The sequence below is a fragment of the Colletotrichum gloeosporioides genome (assembly GCF_011800055.1).
Source record: "Colletotrichum gloeosporioides strain Lc1 chromosome Unknown consensus_36, whole genome shotgun sequence".
NCBI classification, from domain to species: domain Eukaryota; kingdom Fungi; phylum Ascomycota; class Sordariomycetes; order Glomerellales; family Glomerellaceae; genus Colletotrichum; species Colletotrichum gloeosporioides.
Window position 1 is genome coordinate 1,165,742 of NW_025544681.1, and position 25,062 is coordinate 1,190,803.

Genomic DNA, 25,062 nt, shown 5'->3' on the forward strand with positions numbered 1-25,062 from the left:
AACATGAATATCAAGGAACTAGCGGCATACGTAATTCAGCCCCGTGGGTTCTTATTGAAAATAAAATAAGAACAAGCAATAGAATAAAGGAGTCCACTGGTCGACCTGTATTGCTTGAATGCGCTTGTTACGATAATTTTATGTGCCCTCAGACTTGTGACCTGCTTCACAAGAGTCTTGCAACAGGCAATGGAAAATGAAGACCAAAGGCCCCGAGATGCCTCCCGCTGTATCCGACTATGCCAGAAATGCCAAAACGAAGTTTCAGAAACTCTCCCTTGGAACCAAAGACCGTACGCCTCGAAAATCGTAACCAACGAGTCAACTTTACCCATCGCTATCAGTACGCGTCGTACGAAGCCTGGCCCGGATAAGCTCTGGCTTGCGCCTGCAAGGCTTGTTGCTGGTGTTGCTGCATCACAATGTCGTTGAACCAGGGGTGTTTGAGCGCCTCATGCGCGCTGATGCGAAGTTCGGGGCGCAGTTGGAGCATTCTCTGAAGCAAGTCGATACCAGTTGGATCAATCTGTGGCAGAATTTGGCGTAGATCCTGAGTGGCATACATCTGGAACGTCGGCTTATACTCAGGGAACTGCGTGATGCCGGTCCACGTGCGCTCGGTCGGTGTTCCCATTATGCGGAAAATGCGGATGATTTGATCCTCGTTTGTTGTTCCGGGAAACAAGGGCCTTCCAGTGTACATCTCTGCCATGATGCAGCCAGCAGACCATATGTCGATGCTGGTGTTGTATGTCCTGCTACCTAGAAGAACATCTGGTGCTCGATACCACAGCGTCACCACCTCGTTGGAGAAAGTGTTGACAGGGATGCCAAATGCGCGAGCCAAGCCAAAGTCGCCAAGTTTTAGCTGCCCTTTGCCGTTGATGAGGAGATTCTGCGGCTTGAGATCTCGGTGCAGAACCCTATTCTGGTGGCAGAAATCGATGCCCCTTAAGAGCTGGTACATGAATGACTTGATTTGATGAGGCTTCAGGGCCCCTCTATCGCCGTGGGTATCCATGTACTTCTTGAGGTCGCCGTCCATGTATTCAAACACCAGCATCAGCTTGTTCTCGGTATGGATGACATCGTGGAGTGCGACAATGTTCTCGTGCTTAAGCTCCTTCATGAGGGAGATTTCTCGGATTGCTGTTGAAGGTGTACCTTCCTCCGAGTCGAGGTGGATCTCCTTGAGAGCAACGAGCTCTCCCGTTTGGCGATTGCGCCCTTTGAAAACCTATGACAAGTGTCAGCGGAGGAGGAGACAATTTTGGAGTGCTAAACGGACGTACTGTGGCATAGGTTCCTTCGCCTAGCTTCTCTAACTGCTGGAAGGAGCTCGGATGTCTCTTGCCGTCCATGTCCGATGATGATCGAAAGCGTTCGTACGAAATGGGCGAGCTGATCTGTGGTTGGGTATCTTCGAAAGGAACTGCTCGCGCAGGCGAAAAGAAGAAAACGAGTGGTTCTTGACGGTACCAGCCAGGAAATCAGCGTCTCGGGTTGGTACACAGAAAAGTCGAGTGCACTTGACAGTCGCGGTTTGTTCCGTTTGCTCTTTGTAAAGTGAAGCCTCACGAGGCTGTGTCTGTACGGCTGTATGGGGAAGCAAGAAATGCGTGAATGTGTGGTGGTGATGGATGCGAAAGCGGCTTGTCGTTAAGTAGAAGTAGTGATTGAGATGGGACGAGACGGTAAGGTGGGTAGGTAGCTGCTGCATACGGCGGCTGTCGATGGGGGGCTTCGTGTCCGCCTGGTGAGTCAGGCCCTAGGGAGGGACGAGTGACGATGAGGGGACCTGCCGGGACTACAGCATACAGCCTCTAATCTAGGTAGGTATGGAGGGGTAAAATGAAGCGGGCAGCCGCAGCAGGTCGGTTAAAGCCTGGATCAGCTCACCTATGGAGGCAGTCTGCCCGACATCATACCTAAGGTAAATGGAACCTACTACGTAGTAGAAAGCGCCCCCAAATGTGAATGTCTTACTCACACGGTGCTGTCGGCTCCCATACATGCTTTGCACGTGCTACCTCCACACTGTAAGATAGCTACCTGTAGATTGGGCTTCTTAGGCGGGCTTATGTCAGCAATGGTCCACCCCAACACCCCACACTCCCTACCTGCCCGAGGAGTGCGCATGTGGTCATACGCCCCTTCGAAGGCCCACCGAATCTCTTATCAGCTTGCGACTTGAACGTTATCTACTATCCATTCCATCCACCAACGACCATGCTGCCAGACTTCCCGACAACCTCCTAGGTTGCGTCTGAATATCGCCCGTTCTGATTCCACGAACACTCCATCTCTTCCAAATACACAGCTGCTGCTTTATCAGCTTGGACTGATGATAAGCCGGCTTCAAAATGCGCCCTCTTCCTGGCAGCAGCACCTTCTCGGGGCACGCTTTGTCTGGTGATGGAGCTACCGATCGCTTCACATCGCAGTCTTCAGCTCCTCAAATGTCCTTCATCATTGCAGACGAAACCGCCGTGGAAACAGCCTTACCATCGCCTTGTCACAACCATCCTCGTGCTCGCGATCGAAAACATCCAATACACAACCATTTTCCTGCCGGCACCTCGTCGAGCCGTGATTCTAGTGCAGCGCCCCCTGCGCCTGCTCCCCGTCCTAACCTCACATCCACGTTGCAACCTCGTGAAGCCGTACAGAACCGACCTCCAGTCCCAAGCAATAGGTCGCCAACGAGAATACAGACACCTCCGCCGCCGACATCGTCTCAACCCATGACACCCATCCTTTATGGCGTCTCCGGTCCATGTTCCGCCATAAGCAGCTCCTCCTCTCGACGAAACTCGCTGGCAGGGTCGCTATCCGAATACCAAGAGAGCTTCGTCATGAGCGCCTTCGGTGCCTCTGAGTCTGGTCAAGCTCAGAGCTCGTACAACGGCGAGGGTGCCCAACAGTTCATAATGCCTACAATCAGTGTCCCCAGCCGACGACCTTTTACTGAAGTTGGAAAATCTTTGGGGAGGCTTAAATTGCTCGTGGCGGGCAAATCAGGTACACGCCCATGTCTTCCACCGAGGGATTGAAAATGGATACTGACTGTGATCAAACCTCAGGTCTCGGGAAGACATCTTTGATCAGAGCTATCACGCAGTCATGTCCTCACGTTGTGCATGTTGATCCCACAGTGCCCATCGCCATGGCATCCAGCGGACTGCTGCCAATGAATACGCTTCCCTGCGACCCTCCAATGGCCCAGGGCACCTTTCAGATTACTAAAACACTCGCCAGTACAAAGCCGTATCCCCAGTGGTGGAGAGAACCAACCTCGATCAGTTCTCTATCTGGTTCTGATACTGCCGGCGACAGGGTTCTAGACAGGAACATCTGCTTTGTTGACACGCCAGGTTACCAGGAAACATGTCGGGTATGCCATCCCAGCTCGTATCGTAGCCTGTTTACGAATGCTGACATCTCAGCCGTTCGATACTGTTGAGCAAGTTTCGCACTACGTCGAATCACACTTACACAAAAGTCGACTCGACGATCTCGATGATTCCAATGTCTTAAGGACCATGAGTGGAGGAGGTGGTCTACTTGTAGATGCCGTGCTTTATATGATTTCCTCTTCAGGTGAGTCTGTAAGCCAACTTTTGCGGGCATCTATGATTGAACATGTATAGGCCTCAGTTCGACCGACCTGCACTATATTCGCCAGCTTCAGTCGCTCACAAACGTCATACCTCTCCTGGCGCAGGCAGATTTGCTAACAGCGGGTGAGATGGCAAAAGGCAAAGAACGGGTTTCCCGCCAGCTAGCCGATGCCGGTCTTGACCTTTTTACACTTACTTCACAAGGTCTGGGTGCGGCAGGAACGTTGAACATCTTCGCAATCTCTAGCAAGACCGGCACAGACGACGATTTAATGGATGCTAGTATCCTAATGAGTCCGGAATATGTTCAACCTCTAGTACCGACGGACCTTTCCAGCCTTGTGAGCTATATCTTCAGCTTCGACGGGGCCGCATGCTTGCGTCACAACGCGGCAAAGAAGCTACTTGGTTGGCGTTGTCGGCACGCTGCCACGGGCAACGCGTCTTTCGCCATCGCAGCACAAACGGGTTCGACATCAGAGAGAAGAATGCTTCTCTCTAGGACCAATTTTTCGACCCCTCTCACTGTGAGCCGCGTGTCGAACCACAGCCAGCACGAGGAGCGCTTCTGCCGCCTCCAACTGACGAACTGGGCTGCAGATTTACAGCGCAGTCTGGTCAGGGAACGGCTAATGCAAGAACGAAGATCGCGAGAGCAGGCATCTATGTGGCTGAGAGGGACATGGAGAGAGGTAGACTTGCCTTCAGATGACAGAGGTTCATCAATGGCACTGGCACGGACTCGGGGACGACCACATTTGCTCAGAAAAAGAAGACACAGTTCTGGGTCAGATGTGCTGGTGAAGGAACAGGACCCCCTAGGCCTGCTACAACTCAGGGACTTTCGGTGGAAGGGCACCCTGGAAATGGTTGGTGGCGTCGGCATACTCGGTGGTTTGGCATGGCTGCTGATTTGAGGATAAGGCTTTCTTGGAGACGAACAAGCAACTAGCTGCCTGCAGAGGTTGCCTTGTTCATATCGCGTTAAAAATGTTTCATCACCAACCTTGTTATTAATGTGGCGTATGCGTGAATGAAAAAGCGATCTTTACGATTCTTTCCATATAACGAAGTTGCAAGTACTGAGCTAACTTCCAGAGCGTGAAAGGTGTATGATACCGGTATGTAGAATCTAAGGTAGGTAGGTGCCTACCTACTCACTAAGGTGCTTATGGTAAGTAACTACCTATGGAAGGTATGAACCTGCGGGAGGTACAGGTAGGTACTTAGGTACCTAAGGTGCCTAAGGTTTGATGTGAAGGCGCGGGTGCCGCAGTACTCAGTTTGCATATAAAGTCTCCCCAGTGGACCTTAGGGACTCGGCAGCCTTAGCGCCATTGACGCGCCACGGCCTGCTGTAGTCTCGCGCGTCTACAGTCGTGCGCTCTCCCACTCTCCCCTGCACTTTCTCCAGCGTCCCATATTCCAACGGATGCATCCACTACCTTACCTACCATCTACCTCGCCAGGCTGGTTTTGCCTTGCCGTGAATCAGTCCTCGTCTGTTTGCTTTTACCTAGAGCATCCTTCTCTCCGACAAACCCTTCCTCCTCATCGCCTCATTCTCGCTGCTGGGCCAGGTGCCGCTCCGCTTATCCACGTTTTTCGACTTGGACGTTCTTCGCGTATCGGTCGCGAAGAAAGTAGCACCTAGGCATGGCCAGCGAAGAAAGAGCTTACGGCGTAACGCCGCCCATCTCCACAGCCCTTCCGACGGAATTGGAGAACCAGGCGAAAGAGGCACTCATTGAGGAACTCAAGAAGCAGAATACATTCGAAAGTCCCGCAGAGACTGCCAAAAGGCAAGCAATTTAACCGTTCGAGTCGGCCCGTGCTAGCACGACAATCTAACACATTCCTTGGCGAATCTAGGTACCAGGTCATCAACCACCTGCAGCAGATTTGCGACGAATTCGTAAAAAGAGTAGCTCGCAAAAGGGAAGAAGGAAACGAGGCTCTCATTAGAGATGCGAGAGGCCAGATTTTCACCTATGGCAGCTTTCGCCTGGGCGTCTACGGCCCCGGCTCCGATATCGATACTCTCGTCGTCGCCCCCAAGTACGTTACTCGGTCCGATTACTTCGAAATATTCCCCGGTCTGCTCAAGGAAATGGCCCCGACCGACGCAATAACGGATATGGCAGTGGTGGAGGATGCCTTCGTCCCCATTATCAAGTTCGAATTTTTTGGCATCAGCATCGACTTGATTTTCTCCCGTATTGCCATGCTGAAGCAGCTGCCCAAGGAGTTCAATGTCCAGGACTCCGGCTTGCTTCGAGGTTTAGACGAGGCAGAACTTCGCTCCTTGAATGGTACGCGTGTTACGGACGAGATTCTAAGTCTTGTACCGGAAGAGGCTACCTTCAAGTTAGCACTGCGCGCCATCAAACTTTGGGCACAGCGACGCGCAATCTACGCCAACATCATGGGCTTCCCCGGTGGTGTGGCATGGGCGATGCTTGTCGCTCGAGTTTGCCAGCTGTATCCGAAGGCCGCCAGCTCTGTCATCGTTAACAAATTCTTCCACATCATGCGCCGTTGGCCGTGGCCGCAACCCGTACTGCTGAAGAATGTGGAAGGTGGTCCTTTGCAGGTTCGCGTCTGGAATCCCAAGGTCGGTTGGAAATCTTTAAGCCTGGTTCAAACCTGTCTTCGGACCTCTGTTAACCCTCGCATTAGGTTTATAAAGGGGATCAATTCCACCTCATGCCCGTCATCACCCCCGCTTACCCTTCCATGTGTGCGACCTACAATATCACACGATCTGCCATGACAGTCATCCAACAGGAGTTGACAAGAGGTTGCGAGATTACAGACAACATCATGGTTGGCAAGAATCCGTGGAGTGATCTGTTTGTGAAGCATACCTTCTTCACCCAGGGATACAAATACTACATTTCAGTCATCACTGCGAGTACTGACAAAGAAGCCCACAAGATATGGTCTGGTTACGTCGAGTCAAAAGTTCGTGTCTTGGTCCAGGGCTTGGAGCAGCATCAGTCTATAGCATTGGCACATGCGTTCAATAAGGGCTACGAGCGCCGTCACAGATGCACGAGCGACGAAGAGGTCCAGCAAATCCAGGCAGGAAGCTTGGATTTCCTTGTCAAAGACAGCCAGGCCACGGACGACGCGAGTGCTTTGAAGGAAGAGAAGCTCGAAACCAAAGCTGAGCTGAACGGAATTCCAGATCTCAAGACCGAGACAGACGGCATTCCCGGGCTTAAAGCTAAAGCGCTTGATACGGACGTGGGCTCAAAGAAGGAGGTTACCGAAGGGGACAAGCTCAAATTGGAGGATGAGCATCAGGTCAAGCTGGAGGACTGCAAACCACGTTCGCCTCTGACCGACGTGTACACTACAACGCACTATATCGGCCTTACATTGAGCGAAGGTAGGTCGCCACTAACTGATTTGTGTTCAGCACTTCATCCTTTCTTTCAGGTTCTATTGAAGTCTTCTGGGCGTGGGTAATGCTGACTTGCTAGGCGCCAAATCGCTTGATCTATCGTATCAGGTAGACAACTTTAAGTCGCTGTGTACTTCGTGGGATAAATATGAGCCGGCACTCAACTCTCTGACGGTCCAGCATGTGCGAAGGTAGGCGCAACACGCCGGATATATCAATGACTAGGCTCATTCATATCTAGTTTCAACCTCCCCGACGACGTCTTCGAACCTGGCGAAAAGAAGCCCCTGAAGCCTCAGAAGAGGCAAAATGCCACCAATGGGGCTGCGCAAGTCAAGAAACGAGGTGCTTCAGAGGTATTGCCACGACTAGAGTTTGCCGCTACAACGGAAAGCTCGCTACAGCCCAATGAAATCCTTTCAGCAAGCTTTGCTAACGAGTCATCTAGGAAACTCCACAGCCTCCAGCAAAACGCCAGGCCGCTTCTCTGACTGCGGTCGGTTGAGAGTGTTCTACAGAGCATGCTATCGCACACCGTGCATCAAGGCCTTTCAAGTATTGAGCTTCACCCGGGAACGCTGTTGGCATGATGCCAATACAGCAGCCTTTGCTGCGTACCCCTTTCACCAGTTCACTAATCAGCAGGCAAGGAATGACAAATGCACTCCAGCTGGGTCAACTGCGGCACCATAGGACGGCTTCAAACGACAAATGCAAAACTAGTCAGGATGCTCGCGCTACTTGTCGAGGAAAACTTCACCCAGCCGACACACCCCACAACCACCCCCAGAAAAAAGAAAAGAATCAAAAATACCAGTACGTATCGTGGACTTTGGTATGTTACTCGCCGATGGTCGCTCGACGTGAGTCCACTCGGACGAGCGGAGACTACTAAAGAGCAATCCAGGAATAGAACTGGCACCCATGAAATCGGCGTGAAGGAAGCATGCGGTTTGTATGCATTGCAGTCAGTATCTTCTACCCTCAGGTGGCTGGATGCGCTTGAGTAATTGTACAATAGATATTCCGCAGCTTCACGAATAGACTGTGCATTATCACTTGTGGTTGTTGACCCTCATCTCTTAAGGTTTGAATTGTGCAACATCCAACTAGACATGAAGTCAAGATTCGCTGCGTCTCTTTGGTATGTGTCGGCTCGAGATCTCTATCAGTAGTCGTCGTCGTCGTCGTCACTGCCACTCGACCAACCCTCACGGTATGCTTCAGCGAGATCGGCAAGCTCGTTGCTAATATCCTCACGATCCTCCACGCCGATGGCAGACGCAACAGCTATGCGCAGTTCTTTCATTGCTGCAGACACGGATGTGTCCGTGGAGAGGCTCGCTATGGTGCCCAAAGTGTCTGGGGAGGTCTTGTCGCTGTGGTCTGGATAGATGTGAGGGAAACTATCGAGCATGGGAAACCCCTTTTCTGTGTGGTATCTGTGGCAATGGTGAGCTCTATCTAGATAGTGAGGTAGCTTGTGCCGAATCCTCCTTGACGTTGGGATGTATATCGGAGAGGGCGGCAGTTCTCTTACCTTTGAGTGCTCGTCTCCACAAGGGCAGCTCTGGGCCAATATTTTTGCTTGCTATCCTCCGAGATTTGTGTCTGGCCACGGGTGGTGATAATGTGACCAAAGAAATGTGGCGCGCTGGCCGATTCCTCAAGGCTTCTTTTGCGGGGCAGGGATTTTGATCTCAGGATATCAAAAAAGTCAACGTCCAGCTTGATGTGGTCGTCTGCATGGTTTATTGCCGCGCTCGAGGTTGATTTCGGCCCGGTAACGCTCAGCTGAAGCCTGCTCATAGTCTGCCTACCCTGCAGGTTCAAACCGCTGACTAAATCACCAAGTGAGGCCTGAGGGCTACTTCCATCAACTTGAGAACCCAGACGCGACGCGATAGTGGCCGTCTCTATGGCAGTACTAAGCAGGGCTGAAGTATGCCAGAGAGACTGCATGTTCAGGTTGATGTTGGAGGGCAGTCGGCCGCGAGGAAGTGCCAAGGGCACCATCATAGAAGCATGCTCACATAGGTCCTTGACGGTTCTCGCAGTATTGGCTGCTTGCGTGCGTCGTTGATCCTGGCGATAGGGTTAGTCTGGTTGCCAGGACGAAGAAGCCGCCCGAGAATCTAGATTGGGGGCTCTCACAATCATCAGCCCTGGAGCAGGTGCCTGCAGACCCCAAACCCATATGGGAGTTTTCCCGTATTCATCCCGTAGGCGCTGGATGTACTCGGTCGCGAAGCCACCCCAGGCGTCGTCGATGGTGGTGACGATTTGTAGGCCCTGCGTTTGGTCCGCTTCTTCGATGAAAGGGCGAAAATCTCGGTCCACTATATCATGTTCCCTGTCCAGACCGTCAAAAAGCTCTTTTCCTAGTGACCATTTGTCAAAGGGCATAATGGACGAGTTGAGCTCATAGTCGTATAGTTGATTGAGTGACTTCGGGTGATAGAAGACGCGAGAGAAGTCTGACCAGTACCGCACGTCGGACGGTTTGAGTGTCGGAGCAGGAGCGCCAAGATCAAGACTCTGCTGGTAGGCACTCTGCTCTATCTCAGGCTGTTTGTGAACATGGGCCGACCCTTCCCTGTCATGAGGTGAGCAGAACTGGGGAAATAAAGGGCCGTTCTGGTGGGGGATATGGATTGAACCGACCAGAGATGGGTGGGAGCAGATTCATCGCTGGCGTCGTAGAGGGCATTGATCTTGCGGAGTGAACCGAAGCCGCCCTTTAGGTCATAGATGATGGTGCGCGGGAGGAAGGTCTCGGAGCCATCCAGGGCTACACCGGGGCGCCAGTGAACGTTGTGATTGACCGGAGATTCATCCTCAGCCGAGTAGGTGAAATAGTATTCCTGATAAAGAAACGAGTCGAGTCAGTGACCGACGAGCAAAGTGGTGGTGTAGAAAGCTGGGGTCTGAACCTGGGTGTTCCAGAAATGAGTCGCTGCGTAGTTGCTCAGCTCGCCCAGTTGCAGAGTGATGATCTCGTGCATTTTGATAAAGTCTGGCCAAGGTGTGTAGCGCAAGTATGTCTATTGCAATGCCATTTTACATGTACCTATGTGATATTCAATTCGATGCGGGCGATGTGGGGGTGGGGGTGGGGGCGGGAATATGTGAGGTAAGGTACTACCTTACATAGGACCTAGAAGGACGCGGATCGGTTGCTGCCCCGGTATGATTCTCTATCGCGCTTCATCCGCCACACAGCCCAGCCGGGTTTTGGATATCTCTACGTGACTTATTGAGCTGTCTACTTTCCCGTGTATGGGTTGTGGATGTGACAACCTCCTCCCCTTTCCGTCAAGAATAAAACAAAATAAGAATTGAACTGGGTATCAACAATCCAACGCAACTCGGCGGAATAAGGGAGCAACAACGCGCGCACCACCGCCATTTCTAGGGATAGAGCACGGCGACGTTGCGGTGCGCCGCCCTAGGGTCTGGAATGATGGCAGATATTCTCCCCCCCTGACGGGATGTTGGTTCCTAATTCCATCGCACCACCCTGCGATGCGATGGACTTTGATGATTCAACCTTGGCCACGGGACAGGGCTTCACGGGCTGTGAGAAATCCACAGTCGATCGGCAATCTGTGTATGTTATCCGTCAATGCACACTATACGCGCAAAGCTGTTATGGGGTTTGGAAACTGCATAGGCAGGGCGGCGAATGGGTGAGGTGTGGGCACGATGCACGGAACCTGACACCTTTTTCGCGCACAATGCAAGTAATTTAGCCTCCTGAGGAGCGAGGTGCACACGCTGCACGCACACGTTCAGTATCAGCCCGGACTCAGTACCTGGCGGTACTTAGTAGTGGAGGTATCTCAAGTAGGTTGCCTTACTTCAGCCCGGGCAGGTAGGTACCTGCTGGCCAGTCCAGATAGCCACTGGGAGGCTTAGCATGCCGTCACAGGCCACTGTTTTACCTTTCTTCCCTCAGCTCTATCAGCCTTGGCAAAATGTACCTCACCTAGACACCTTGGTTGGTACCGACACCCCCGACTTAATTAACGCCCTTCCTCCTCCCTCCCTCCCAAAAAGGACGACGCGTGCCAGACATTCGCGACAGCATCTCTCAACCCTTGCACAAATCCAAGCCAACCGCTGGCTGATATCCTCAGCTCCCACCACTAATAATCATCTTCACCTCCACGGTTACCACTGTTCGTGATCGCAAACTCCGGCCTAGAGATCAGTTTTCTTTTCCCTTCTCTTCTCCCGCAGGTTTTAGACGCATACCTGTGGTGGTCATCAACCCCATCCGACCGCGGCTGCTGCCACGACTGCGACCGCGACCCAATCCTGAAAGTGAGCCACCTGCGCTTGCGCCTCGCGTTGTCCCAAACCCTGGCTTTCTTCTCAAAGCATCGGAATAACTCACTTTCAACCTAAGCCTCATCCAACTTGCAGCCTCCCTCGCTCCCGTACTACTCGCAGCCAACCAACCCATCCAACGCACACCCTACGCCTACCCTCCTCCTGGTGGCATTTTCCTGCCCCGAAGTCCAGTTCAACCAGCCCTCACGAGTCTATGAGACACGACTTCTCGCCCCCCATTCCCCAACCCTCTGAGACCGACTACTTGAACCAACGCCGCCCATCATTGTTTGCCCGGTTTTGGCGCCCCCGAACTCCTCTTGCTCGGATCCTCCCCCATCAGCTGCCGCATGCTGCAAAAGTCACATCCTCATCATGCCTGCATCAGCCAAGCGCTCCCAGCGCACACGTCGCGACACTCGTCGGGACACCTCTCCCGCCGCAAGAGTCGATGATAGCTCACCTAGTCGCCCGGCCAAGCGTCGCAAGAAGGTACCTGTTTCCCCAATCCAAGTACGCGCCACATCAGGACGGTCCTCTAACATTGCCTTTTAGGTTGAAGAACCGCCGCCAGTCGAGCCCGCCGACGAAGACGAGTCCAGTCTCACCGCCGATCAGTCCGGTCAGCCCTCCAGCGACGATGATCAGCTACTCTCCCAGGTCGTCCAGCATTTGACTTATCCCAAAGAGGGGCCTGTGCAGGCCAGCAAAGACCACGCGAACTCTATGCATGAAGCCAACAAGAACGGCGTTCAGGCGTATGCCAAGATAGCCGCACAGGATTGGACCTTTTACATCACGAAATTAAACGTCAATATTGGTCGCTCGGCCGAAGGTGTCGACGAGGATGACGAGGACTTCATTCACATCGATCTTGGCCCGAGTAAAATGGTCTCTAGACAACACGCTCGCATTTACTTCAGTTCTAAGGAAGAGGTCTGGTTCCTCGAAGTCAAGGGAAGAAACGGTGTTCGAGTGGATGGCGTGTCCTTGAAAGCAGGTCATTCGAACCCTCTTCAGAGCGGTCAAGTACTCGACATTGGTAACACGGAGATGATGTTCGTCCTGCCGACAGAGGTTACCCCTCTCCACATCCACAATCTCTACCTGAAGAGGGCTGGTTTGTCACGACAAGATATTACAAGTCCCCCTCAACCCAGAACAGATTTGCCAGAGGAGCCGTCTTCAGCTCTGGGATCAACAATCAGGAGCTCGCGAGCCCAGCACTTCCGCCAGCCCATAGCTCCGGCACCAGCAGATTACAAGCGACCAGGGACCCCTCCCTCTGTGCGTGGGAAGCCCACACCATCGCAACACAAGTCGCCGCATTATTCGAGCTCGGGCACTCTGTTGGTGAACTCGAATGACATTGATCTTAGTCACGACGATAATAAGCACATCAAGCCACAATACAGTTACGCGCAAATGATTACTCAGGCCATTATCAATACACCCGAAGGGAAGCTCAACTTGAATGGTATCTACAACTATATCATGAACAACTACGCCTATTATAGGCACCAGCAAGCCGCCGGGTGGCAGGTACGTTTCGGGTGACTAGTTCCGTCTCGCTCAGGCTGTTAATTTTGTCAAAGAACTCCATACGTCATAATCTCTCGCTGAACAAATCATTCGACAAGGTGGCCAGATCCACTGATGAGCCTGGCAAAGGCATGAAGTGGCAGATTGTGGCAGACGCACGTGAAGAAATGACCAGGAGTGCATACAAGGGCGGGCGGGGTGGCCACCGAGGCTCCTCGGCGCCTTCTTCGCCCAGTCAATTGAACTACATCACACACGGTCCGAAAGACGTGAATGCAAGAGGGGAGCCTGTCTCAACGCGGAAACGAAAAGTGTCGGCTACGGGCTCACCGCCTCCCAGCTCTTCCCTCGCTGCGATACAATCCACCCCGGACCGAAGCACACGTCGTCTTGCACCTCCCAGCACGGCATTGACTGCGGATGGAAGTCCTCTCCCAAGGCCCCGCAAGGGCGGCACGTCGGCCTCGGCGAGCTTCACCTCGACAAGCTACAATGATCAATCACCAACACTGACTTCATCGTATCTTCCTGACGAAGGAGCATCCTTCGTAACACCCGCACCCCACCGAGTACACCCACGACTAGCACCGCCTAGCACTGCTCAGAGGCCTAGCCAGCACATGCCTACCAGCTCCCCGGCGCCATTTTGGAAGTATGCCGAGATTGGTAGCACTCCACTGAAGCCTGGCGCCCACTTCGACATGAGCCCGTCCAAACCGTCCCTAGGTGGAATTCCTCAGAGCAGTAGTCCACCTCCGGCCAAGTCACCCAACCAGAGCCCGACAAGATCTCAGAATAAGGAATCATCCCGGGAGGCGCCAAGCGAGCCTTCGAATCCGCCCGAAATCGAAGAGGAGCAGGGTTTTGACTTAGCAAAGTGAGTTCTGGAACCATCGACGGCAGAGGTTTTACTCTTTATTATACTAACAATCATGTCAGGGGTTTCCAAAGCATTGGATCGTACCATGCGCCCGTGAGCCGAGGAATATCCATAGCTAGTGCTATGAACGGTCACTCATGATAATGGTAGCTAATGACAAGAAATGAATTTTTGAGTAACTGATCACCAACGCGGTCCGAGTATGTGCCTCGATCCATAGACAGTGGCATATTGAGGAAACGGTAGACGGGTCTCTTGCCGAGCGCGAAATCAAATATAAGAGTGAAGAAGTGTGATTCTGTCAAGTGTTCCGCCCTATGCTACTTTTCCCCCCCTCTCTACGTGCCGGAATCTATGAAGTATGCACCGACCGTTAAGCCCATCCAATTATATCAAGTACACTTGCCCCAACCTCGTTATCACGTATATTCTGATAAAAATACAAGTGTGTGACGGCGTCGATGTCTGTCCAAGCAGGATCAGCAGCCAAAAGCATGCACACGTTTCTGTTCTGTTTGCGATTTACTTGGAGGCCTTGCCTCTTCTCTTTGGGTTACCCCTGCCTGGTCTTCCTTTTGAGGACTTTGCCTGCTGGTCGGTGCCCTCGATAAACTTGATGAGTTCGTCGATGCTGCGCGAGTCCATTTGCGAGGAACCGCCTAGACGAGAGTTTTGCGTGGTAGACACGCGAGGAGCGGGTGCGGATGCCTCGTAAGGAGACCCCTTGGGCGTGAAGCGTATGCCGGCACGAAGACGGCGCGCCTGAGCATCCTTCGCGTGCTTGGCAAGAGCAACGGCGTTCTGTGTCAGCTGCTCAAGCCAGCTCTCTGCCTCCTTTGTGTTTTTGTCGTCAGGGCCGAGCTCACTGAGGAAGATGTTGTAAGACTCGCGCATGCGGTTGACGGCGGCCTTGGAGTCCTGGTCCAGCGCAAGAGCCTGAGCGAGCTGGAAGAGAAGAGTGGCAGCATTGATGGACTGCTTGCCGAAAACCTGCTCACAGATGCGAAGGGACTCCTCGAACCACAGCCTTGACTCATGGTAGGACTTAAGGTGTTGCAGCATGACAGCCCCATTGTTGATAGTAGTGATAGAGTCAGGATGGTCAGCGCCGTAGATGATCTTCCAAAGTTTCAACGCATGCTTGGCATAGACCAAAGCGGCGTTGCTGTCGCCAGCCTGGTGCAAGAAGAGACTCAAGTTGAGGTAATTGAGGAGAGTCTCGGCGGAGTCGACACCGACCGTCCTCTCAGAGACGACAATGGCCTTTCTTGCGAGCTCAACTGCGGCCTCCTTCTCTTCCAGTTGGTAGTACAGCATGGAAAGGGTGTTGTAGACGCGAGCGACCTCGGGATGAAGAATTCCATAAATCTGCTCATGCAGGGATAATGACTCTAGAAGAAGCTCTTGGCCGAGCTTGCGCTGGCCCTGCATGATGGAAATACGGCCAGCCTCCAGAGCTTCTTCGGCAAGAGCACTTCGCGGGCACGAATGCTTGACCACTGGCACGAAATTGACGATATCGTCAGCGGTGAAGACGGTGGCGGGAGGCGGCGGGCTCGAGAGGGCAGGCGAAACATCCTTGGGCGCCTTCTTCTTCTTCTTGTTTTTGCTCTCGCCGTTGGCCCCATTTGTAGAGGCGCCGTTCGTAGCAGGAGCTGGAACGGCCTGCTCAATGGGCCTGCTGGTGAAGTTATATTCCCTTGCCTGCAGCTGAAAGCCAAGCTTCAGGGAAATTTCACGCAAGAGCTGGAGGGGCTTGAATTGTGTAAACCACTCAGCGCCCAGACGATATCTGAATCTCTTCAAGGTTTGTTCCTCGATACTGGTACGCATGGTCTCGGGCGTGGCCTTCTCGAACGACAAGTCGGCATCTGAGTACAGAGACCTCAGAGTTGACTCGATTTCGGCGGGGGGGTTGGGGTTCAATTGGGACCCCAAAAGGCAATTGAGGAGATGGGAAATGCAAGCCGATGTGAAAGGTGCGGGCAGATGTCTGAGATATGTGGCAGCGACGTGCTTGAATGACCGAGCGACCATGTCCTGGATGCAAATGTCTTTCAGGCACTGAAGGCGAGGATCCGAGGCGAGAGTTGCAACCTTGCCGGTGTATCTGATGTTGATGCCCCTCTTGTGCAAGAGACGGCCAAGAGACTGACCATCCATGGGGAAGCTAATATCGCAGTCGGTAAGCTCACGAATGAGGTCGGAAATGACCTGCTCTCGAAGATACTTGCAGGCGAGGCGGACATCCTCTTCATCCTTCTCCATCTCAGCTTTCTCCGCGTCGGTCTGAGGGACCTGGCCGCTAAAGACATCGGGGTTCAGGGAAAACTGGAACTTCGAAAGGTCAATGTGATCTTTCGACTCCTCTGAATCGTTCGATGCCTCTGCCTCCTTGGTGTTTTCAGCCTTCCCAGCCTTAACAGGGTCCTTGGCGGATTTGGACTCTGCTTCGCTTTCGCTTTCACTCTCAGTCTCCTCACTGTCATCACTTTCGTCGCTCTCGTCCTCGGTTTTGGCTTGTTGAGATTTCTTAGACTCGGCAGGGGCTTCTTTTGTCGTGTCCTTAGCCTTGCCACGCTGGGCAAGCTCCTCGTCGACCCAAGCTTTCATCTTCTTTCTGCCGTACGACTCGACCAACTCGGGGCGGAGGACCGCCATACGATGAGGATAGTCATCGAAGCCCTCCTCCTTCTCCTCAAGCCAATCGATATCCAGAGGCGTCACGCGATATAAGTCCAGAACGTACTTTCTTCCGTCTGTGCCCATCAAGCCCTTGGTCTCGACGCTGGCCTCCAGGTCGACGCGCGTGCCATCCTTGTCCCAGACAGCATGCTTTTTGACCCTGAGAGCGCGCGACAGTTTTTCGAAAACAGACACGAACCGCTCGTCAGACGCGACTACATCTTTGCCGTCAACAGCGCCATAGTCGATTTGGTTTTCGCCAGGGTCCCTCTGCTTGAAAATGCCAGGCACGATACTCTGACCAACGATGCGTTTACCAAGGTAATCGACAACGACCGTGGCAGGGGTGAAGAGGCCATCGATGTCCAGCTGGTTCACCAGCCTGACACCGGCCACATCCTTGCCAGTTGCAACACGGGCAGCCTCATCGCCTCCCTCGGAAGTGAACGTGCCCACGCCATCGGCACCAAAGGAGAAGAAGACGTTATTGTAGACAAAGATCTGAGCATCCTTGCATTCCGTGGGGTTCAGGGGGGCGACCTCTCCGCGAGCAACCAAGACCGCACCTCGGGTTGCAGCGTCGTTGTAATCAGCGAAAAGTTTAGACATAAGACGCTCACGGAAGACTCTGTCTTGGACGGTCTCTTTCGGCAGCTCTCTCGCTGACTGGAATTCTTCATTCCAGTCTCGCAAAGTGTCCGTGTTATCGGCACCTGCAATCAAGTATGTTTCTTGGGACCGTGTGGGGTCGGCAGAATGGGCGCAGAGTGGGGAAGACGCCGAAGGTACGATCCATGGCGCCGAGGGAATGGCATTGGTGATTTGGAATGTCGCCAATGGGTCCTTAAGGCTATTGAACTCCTGGAATTTCAAGAAAGAGGCCGAGAAAGACGGTGAAATGAGGTCAAGTAGATTCAGCAGTGAGTGAGCCGACTGGCCTTTAGGAGCAGGTCGAGGAAAGGGATCGAACTTCTGGTTGGAGGACTTGTTGACGAAGAAGCCGCCAACGTGAGCTGTGATCTGGTGCTGCTCGCCCTCATTGGTCGTGGCCACAAGGTACAAGAGGTGGCCTTGTTGCTTGAGGTGAGGGGGCGGGGGGTTCCAGGCCGACAAAGAGATAGACTTGATAGTCTTCGGAGCTTCTTCCTCGGGTGCTGGGGGGAGCAGACTGGAAAGCGGAACCGGCGCACCAAAGGTGTACTCATTCTTAGTGGCATTGTCCTTGGCGGCTTGGGATTGGACCTGTTCTCCATCGGACTGCTCTTCCGACGGGGGCTCGACAGTATCGAGAAGAGACAGGCCCGGGAGAACACCTTGGACAGCATCGGTACGGTCTCCAGCGGCGCCAATGAGCTCTCTGATTCGAATAAGATGTATGCGAGCCTCCTTCTCGGTGTAAGGCTCCTCGACCAGCGTAACCTCGGGGTCCTCGCTCAAGCCTTGAATATCCGAGATAGGAAGGAAGTCGTTGATGCGCTCGCCTCGATGTTCCAAGTGGAAGCAGGTGTACTGGAACGCCACAGGCAAATCGATGATGGACTGCCGAACTTCATGGACCTGCTCTTGAGGAGAGACCTGCAGTGGAACAGGCAATCAGCGATGTGTGTACTTGCGAGTGGGCATGTGCCAGGCGGCTAACCGTGATCTGCATCTGACCGGGTTCGTGAGGGAGCTTGATGGTAAGATTGATCAATGCTTCCAGACCTTGATCGACCTCAGCGCCTTCGGGCTGAGCCTCAACCCGTCCCTCGGCGGGAAGCTTAGGCTCAATTGTGGCATTATCTGGGTAGATGACTTTTATTTAGCTTGGACCCAATCAAGAAGCAAGCGCTGTAATGAACAATACCTTTGCCTGTGGGTTGATCGGAGTATGACATTTGTACTTCTCTTTTACACAACGACTTGGTTCTTTGTTTTGAGAAGACAGTCTTTCTCGAGTGGTTGGTTGCGGCCGGAGAAGTAAAACCTTGGGTAAGAGAGGGGTTGAAATCCAACAATCGCACAACCCACCAAAACAACACGACGGGTGAGAAGCGTCAGTACCTTGGATTCACACGACTCCAAGTGAGGGGGGTGAAAACCAAAAAGGACAGAGGCCTGAAAAGGTAAGTGTTCCAACCCAAGCGACCAACTTGGATTTTGCGGGTGTGTGGAGTGAACAAGAGCTTTTCCTGCGAAGAAAAAAAAATTCGCTTGTAGAAAAAAAAGAAAAGTCGTGACGGCAATGCACCGGGCCGGCGTATTGGAGCTACGTTCGGTTTTTTCGGGGGGGGAGCACCGTGCCGCTCCAGCTCCAGCTCCAGCACCAGCCGCGGTGGGCTGGGTATCGGCGTCGTTCTAGGGCGGCTCTTAGGTAATACAGTGTACCTCAGGTAAGGCACACGCGAGCTGGAAGCTCGGTTGGTGTGACGGGCCCACTTCAGAAGCCGTTGTTACCTAGGTGCCGGTACCTTAAGTCATCTTGTTTACTTAGGTAGGTAGCGACGAAGTAAATATTGAGGTGTGAGAAACGACGAATCAAACAGTGAACGGACTACAGCGTGACCTCGTTCGACCAGCATCGACTATTCAATTTTTTCTATCAGACTTTGCGCTCTGTCTTTTCTCTTCTCATCTATTTTGTTTGCTCACCTTGTTCTCACAGTCTGGTGTCTCTTGGGGAACAAATCGTCCCAGGTTTGCTTCACCATCGCGGACCATCGCGGACCATCGCGGACCATCGCGGACACCATTTGCTTCATCTTTACCGTTTGCATCATTCAACGGTGTTGCAGAGCACTGATTAGGGGATTTGAACTCTATTCATTAGTTTTCGACGTATTTCCTGGGCAGACAGCCCATCCAAGGTTGCCATCGGCATGGCGCGTATCGAAGCTTTCGACAAACAAAAAGCTACCTCTGGCGGGCTCTGGAACGATAATCGAGATTACTGCAGGCTCCCAAATACAGCATGGACTGCTTCAAGATGCAGGCGGCTCTTGCGGCCTTTGAACTCTCGCATCATTGCTTTGCGGAAGATCTCCGATGCTGAAAACCCAGCTTGGAATGAAGGATCCTGCCGAACTGGAATCGCCCAAGTAAACCCACACCCTCCAGCCAAGAAAACGAAGATCGGCAACGCAATCAAATCGGGTGATCTGAACAGACGCCCGCAGCGTACATATTCGAGGAAAGCGTCCCCAACGCTGAGGACCGGCGCAGCAGCCACTCAATCATCATCGAAATCATCAATACGGGCCGCCAGTTACTCACGCCAAGATCCTCAGTCTAGTGTGCCGAACGTATCAACCCCAGTTCTACGGAAAGTGGCATATCATGAGCTTGGTGCAACATTTCCCACCACATCTATACACGAAGAGACAGCAACCGCCTCCATGGCGCCAAGATTCGAGAGAAAGGGACGGTTGGACTCAGCTCTAAGTCAAATGGAACGATTGAGACAAAGTTGTTCGCTTTCCAAGTATCAACTATATGAGGGGATTCTCCACGATTTGGATGTATTGCTACGTGCAACCCCGACTGGCAAGCCGTTGGTTCATAAGAAGTCACTTTTGGCAATGAGCATGCGGAAGGTTCCCTCTCGCGCGGCAGAAGTTGATGCTTGGGAGAAGCTCGAGGCAGAAGCCCGTGGGCCAGTTTCCTCGGTAAAGAAAGTCAGTTATTCGCTTCTTGTATATGACGAGTTGGAAGCCTTGGGCGGCGCTGATCACGGATGGGGCCCTCTAGGGTTGTTGTTGAGGGCTCACGCAATCTTCCTCTTGCGAGGGGCCATTGACGACGGCATCCTTGGCGAAGAATTCATTCGCATCCTCATCTATCACTGTAACAAGGTTGGGTGCTATCAAGAATCTGGAGATATCATGGAGGCCTTCCTAGGACGTCGCTTCACCGAGGCTCGGAGAGACGGTGATGGATACGACAACACAGGCCAAAGTGACGGTTTGATGGTGGTGTCCGACCTCGCGACCAACACCCACATCATACCGTACTTGCTTGAATCTACATCATTGTTATTGTCTCATGGCCACCTCCACGGCAATACACTATCGACAAAGGCACTTGGCTCGCTATGGACAGCGTCCGCATCGTCTATGCTAGACGAACAGCCGAATCCTTCGGCCATTCATTTTGCATCGGTGGGACTTGGATCGCTGTCCCTCTGTGCATTCGGTAGAAGGAGAGGACGGAAGACGAGTGGCTTTAACACACGCGAGGGTGCTGCGAAGCTGACTTTGACGGGCGTGCTTGGAGCTCTATCAGCCATGGCCATGATGTCACGAAGACTTGGGACTGCGACGCGCGTGGACGGAACCAGCCGTCGGGTTTCCCACGTAATCCAAGAAGCCCTGGCTTTTGTGACGAGCAAAGGAGGTGGAGGCGATGCATTGTATCCTTTGCTGCTGACCAGCTACCTCGCTTCGGGTTCCACCACGACAGCCTACAACACGGCAAAATCAGCATTGAAGAACATATGGGCAGCCGAGTGCCAATCGCATCGATCCAACGACCAAACAGACAAGCAACACGGCCAGCTTCACGATATGACCATTGCCCTCACGTGCTCGGTAGCTCACTGCTGCGGCAAAGTAACTGCTGGGCCATCCAGCAGTCAGTACTTTGCGGCGATTTGCAAGCTCGTCGACGAGCTGCATATCCCTCAACTTGCCACGCTGAGCAGCGACGGCGCTTTCCCACTGGCACAGAAAACTGATGACCTGCGTGATCTTGTTTTTGCAGAAGCCCTGATGGGTGCATCATCAGAACAGGACACAATGCCGGAATCTCTAGGCGCAAGGGCTGCCACTTTCGCTGGCTTCAGATGGGAGGAGGGCATCAGCGAGTGGATCGCTCTGAGTCCAGCTGCGAAGTCACGGACTGCTGTCGGGCTTGCCGCCGTTCTGCCCCGTCGGAGCAGTCGGGATCGCAGTGTGAGGGAGAAAATCCCAGCGGCACGGATAGAGACGCATGTACCAATGGCTGCGACGGGGCTGGATGACAGACGTAGGCTTTCCATCGCTACGGACGACTTTATGACCAAGCCGGGCAAATTGGACGAGCGCCGTGGGGGACGGCGCCGAGCCGAGAAGAGAAAGGCCCCGGACGAGCCATGTGAGGATGGCAAAGTGGAAAGACCGAGAGTGCTGGGTCAGGAGAATCGCGCGGGCAAGTCCCAGTTAGGCAAGCTGGCTGTCGAGGCCCGGGGAGGTAGCCGGCGTCCGGTCCGGCGCGGCGAGACAGGCAGCCGCAGGGTTCTGACAGAGTTGACTATCACGAGCAACATGACTGGTCACGGTGAGGATGATGAACTAGGATTGTAATGAGCACAGCAACAAGTAAATTGAAAGCTTCGTTTTTGCCCAGGCGGAATGGTCGGTGGAATTCAGAACATCTGTCAGTTCATGTTTCATTACCTTGTCCATGTGGAGGTGAGATGCACTGGTCGACAGGGGTGTCTGCTTCTAAGGTCTTTCTAATCCTTAGATAGGTCTCTTCCCCTTCCATCCACATGGCCATGTCTTCTTCCCGCTCTGGACCCATGCTTGTTAGTACGGCGCCCGCGTGGATATACAATGGTTCTTGTGGATGGATCAGAGTGCGGAACAATTCTCGCCAGGCGCCCTTAAGATCACGTATTTCGAAAATACAGCCCGACACTTCGAGGCCGCCGACAAGATCTCGACTACCAATTGGCGAGGAGCGGAACCTGTCCGGTGTATCACTCTGGTCCCGATCGGTGTGGTGAATGCCAATTGCTTCAGGATGAGATGAGACGGAGCAGCATTCGCGTATGGTGTGCGTGGACGTGGACAACTCGTCTCGGCAATAAGCCACAAGCTGGAGCGTCGCAAGACCGCTTCTAGATGTTCATCATGTTGACTGCAGTTGACCAAGATGGCATGATAGCGAGACAAGGCCTTATGCAGCAAGCGAGGGTTCAGGTCTGGGGAAGAGGCTAGCGACAGGGTGACGACGGTGGTGTCCCAGCTAACGCTGGGCGGTAGGGATATTGACTACGTCGGACGCATCCAACCAGTGGGCAGATCATCAGATGCCATCGTTCTCGACCACCCGAGAGGTAAGCCCTGGCCGACTACGACGCTGCACTTTAATTGCAATGTATCCCATGCATTTAACGAGTCGGCCGCATCCGCGACCGCGCTCGCGACCACCAAAGAAGAAAAAAATCGATAAAAAAAGACTCAGCATATCCTCGACGGTGAGCATGTTTGGGGCCTTGGAGGGGCTTGAGGCAACAGGCGGACGGACGGACGACCGACCGATGTGTGCTCGCAGACCTTGGAGAAATTCGCCATTACCATGACAAGGGAGACACATGGTTCACCGTCGCCACGAGTGCACGTCGTTGTCGTCTCAGCATGCGATCCAATGGCGATGGCACTGCGGGTGGTTTGCAGCCAAGATGACCAGCCAATCTGCAGGTCCCCCGCGCGGTCGTCACTAGTCGTCAGCCATAGGGGCTGGAGGCTCGGCCTGCTCGTCCATTCTCCTCCTCGAGTCAACGGTCAAGCCCATACCATGCATAGGTAGTTACCTTTAGTCCTACTGGCGGCGCCGCCCGAGTCAAGGCGCGCGCGCGGCGATGTCCCGAGAAACATGGGAACGTTCCGAGTTGACTTGACTTGTCCCATATCTTCCCGTCTTAAATCCGTGGGTGAAAACGGAAGTCATGAAACGTCCTCATCTCAAAGTAGGAAAAGAAAAAGACAGAATTCGGCGTCTCATGATTCTTGCGTTTTGTTTGTGACCTGCGCGACCGACGGTCATATCCTCTTAAGACTACCCTCTGCATCAAAGGGAGACCCCTGAGCGAGAAAGAAGTCGATACGGACATTGGGAAATGCAGGCGACTGCACATACGGAGACATCCGATATACAATACAATTAACTGTTGTGTACGGTTTTATTGGTGGCTGATTGGCTTTTTGTATGACGACGACACAGTTCCCGTCTGCAGTCGGCGAGAACCCAGTGACGAGGAGAGGTGCAAATCCGATGGTGCGGCTGACAGACAGACAGATTGATGGTGGGCTCGCATCAGCCCCAACGGGCTGGAATCGATTATGGCTATCCGTATTGGCTCCCGACGAGAGGCTTCTCTCTCTGGTATGGCTATACGCATCAACCCCCACCATCCCGCCGTTTCCCAGACAGCACCCCAGACATTAGAAGTCACAGGCGGACAAGTCCAGCCGAAAGAGACATCGGGTCTGGTTGCTTCGCGCCAGCGGCAACGGGGCGATTGGCTTCTTGTTTTGGGGGACTCGATGGGGGTATGACGACGCTGTGCAGTTTGATGGTGTCAGGAGACCGGATGAAAAGACTAGACGCAAGAAAGGGTGTGTTTCTGGCCGAGCCTCTGTGTCGCGGTGTGAGACTGACGGATTCCAGATGCATAACTTACGCAGGAAGTACAGCAGCAGAGTTTGGCGCTGCTGTACCTTGGCTCTGGGAGGGTCGACGGAATTGTTCGATGGCTTGGAGATCCGATGTTGTCGGGATCTTTCTCGGCTGATCCTTCCCTGACAAGACCGAAACGCACATAGGGTGACACAAACGGATGTGTTGGCTCGTCTGGACTTGCGCAATCACAATCTGCAAGACCGCAAGATTGGCGCAAGACGTAGATTCCATTGGAAGGCCGGTCGTCGTTTGGCCGTTTGACTATCCGCTGTGAAGGTCCAGTCACGGCAACCCGCACCCCACCGGCCCCTCATTTCATGGTTGTACTGAGGTGCCTTGTGCACCCAGGTAAAGTACCAAAGGCACTGCTCAGGCAGCCTGAGGTGAACCTACCTAGGTGTGGCAGAGATAGCCCGGTGCGAGTACCTACCCATTGGAAGATACTTAGGTAGGTACCTAAGGTAAGATAGGTAGCCGCAGAAGCGGCTTGTTTCAGAGGCTTAGAGACTCCACTTCCCCGCCACCTCCCAGAACGCCAACGACGGCGCACCAGCGCTCGCTCAGTCCAGCACAGTTGCTCGGCCGGTTTGCGGTATGTCCGCGTCTCCGCATCTCGACGAACTCGACATGACGATGTATAATGAGGATATTTGGGTAGCATGGACGAATATTGACACGCGGCCAAGACTCATCGCCACCGTAACTGATCAGATTGAGCGAGGCCTCGGATGGGAACTCAGCTGGCATTCGTAGACTTCGGATGTTCCGCCGTCACTCGTGTGCGGGCCCACCCAATGGCCGGTCGCTGGCCGGTGTGCGGTTGAAGTTGCAGTCTGACTGCGTGGTTGCGTCGTGTGGTTGATTTGTCCAGCGCTGCCCCTGGATCAGAGTCAGATATGGCACCAGCTGCAAGGTACGGATCTATCTTGTGGCCAATCACCACTGCAACCGCCGGCCCTGGCCAGGGGTTGATGGGGGTGGCGCCGCGCCGCACTGCACCGAGCCGTGCCCAATGACAGCTTCCATACTTACCTAAGCAACAGCCAAAATGAGGTGAGGTGCCTTGCACACGGGCAGGGTTCTGGGTCCGACCTGCCTCTCCTGGCAATCTGGTTCTTCGCTAAGGTAGGACGGAAATTCTGTGAGATGCTTGCTACGTCAGGCAAAAA

At 53.4% G+C, this 25,062-nt stretch overlaps 7 protein-coding genes across 7 annotated transcripts; 4 read left to right on the forward strand and 3 right to left on the reverse strand.

The window, feature by feature from the left end:
• Nucleotides 1-340: 340 nt before the first annotated feature.
• On the reverse strand, nucleotides 341-1,406 carry GCG54_00006235 (Negative regulator of the PHO system; the record flags this gene model as incomplete). Its single annotated transcript, XM_045406244.1, has 2 exons — nucleotides 341-1,237; nucleotides 1,293-1,406. Coding segments are annotated over 2 exons (1,011 nt in total), but the record flags the coding sequence as incomplete, so codon positions are not given.
• Nucleotides 1,407-2,363: 957 nt separating this feature from the next.
• Nucleotides 2,364-4,537, forward strand: GCG54_00006236 (uncharacterized protein; the record flags this gene model as incomplete). The annotated part of the gene is made up of 4 exons (XM_045406245.1): nucleotides 2,364-3,021; nucleotides 3,084-3,394; nucleotides 3,447-3,600; nucleotides 3,651-4,537. The coding sequence occupies 4 exons, from the start codon at nucleotides 2,364-2,366 to the stop codon at nucleotides 4,535-4,537; spliced, it is 2,010 nt and encodes a 669-aa protein (XP_045265628.1).
• Nucleotides 4,538-5,267: 730 nt separating this feature from the next.
• On the forward strand, nucleotides 5,268-7,534 carry GCG54_00006237 (Poly(A) polymerase pla1; the record flags this gene model as incomplete). The annotated part of the gene is made up of 6 exons (XM_045406246.1): nucleotides 5,268-5,400; nucleotides 5,459-6,234; nucleotides 6,300-7,014; nucleotides 7,109-7,220; nucleotides 7,271-7,385; nucleotides 7,478-7,534. Coding segments are annotated over 6 exons (1,908 nt in total), but the record flags the coding sequence as incomplete, so codon positions are not given.
• Nucleotides 7,535-8,197: 663 nt separating this feature from the next.
• GCG54_00006238 (Protein dml-1) lies at nucleotides 8,198-10,034 on the reverse strand (the record flags this gene model as incomplete). Its single annotated transcript, XM_045406247.1, has 5 exons — nucleotides 8,198-8,471; nucleotides 8,570-9,114; nucleotides 9,184-9,625; nucleotides 9,694-9,893; nucleotides 9,927-10,034. 5 exons carry the CDS (start codon nucleotides 10,032-10,034, stop codon nucleotides 8,198-8,200), a joined length of 1,569 nt encoding a protein of 522 aa, XP_045265630.1.
• Nucleotides 10,035-11,739: 1,705 nt separating this feature from the next.
• On the forward strand, nucleotides 11,740-13,927 carry GCG54_00006239 (Fork-head transcriptional regulator 2; the record flags this gene model as incomplete). Its single annotated transcript, XM_045406248.1, has 4 exons — nucleotides 11,740-11,856; nucleotides 11,920-12,906; nucleotides 12,960-13,783; nucleotides 13,846-13,927. 4 exons carry the CDS (start codon nucleotides 11,740-11,742, stop codon nucleotides 13,925-13,927), a joined length of 2,010 nt encoding a protein of 669 aa, XP_045265631.1.
• A 381-nt stretch (nucleotides 13,928-14,308) lies between these two features.
• On the reverse strand, nucleotides 14,309-18,348 carry GCG54_00006240 (Clustered mitochondria protein-like; the record flags this gene model as incomplete). The annotated part of the gene is made up of 3 exons (XM_045406249.1): nucleotides 14,309-18,046; nucleotides 18,111-18,265; nucleotides 18,318-18,348. The coding sequence occupies 3 exons, from the start codon at nucleotides 18,346-18,348 to the stop codon at nucleotides 14,309-14,311; spliced, it is 3,924 nt and encodes a 1,307-aa protein (XP_045265632.1).
• Nucleotides 18,349-20,028: 1,680 nt separating this feature from the next.
• On the forward strand, nucleotides 20,029-21,789 carry GCG54_00006241 (uncharacterized protein; the record flags this gene model as incomplete). The annotated part of the gene is made up of 1 exon (XM_045406250.1): nucleotides 20,029-21,789. One exon carries the CDS (start codon nucleotides 20,029-20,031, stop codon nucleotides 21,787-21,789), a length of 1,761 nt encoding a protein of 586 aa, XP_045265633.1.
• Nucleotides 21,790-25,062: the final 3,273 nt, after the last annotated feature.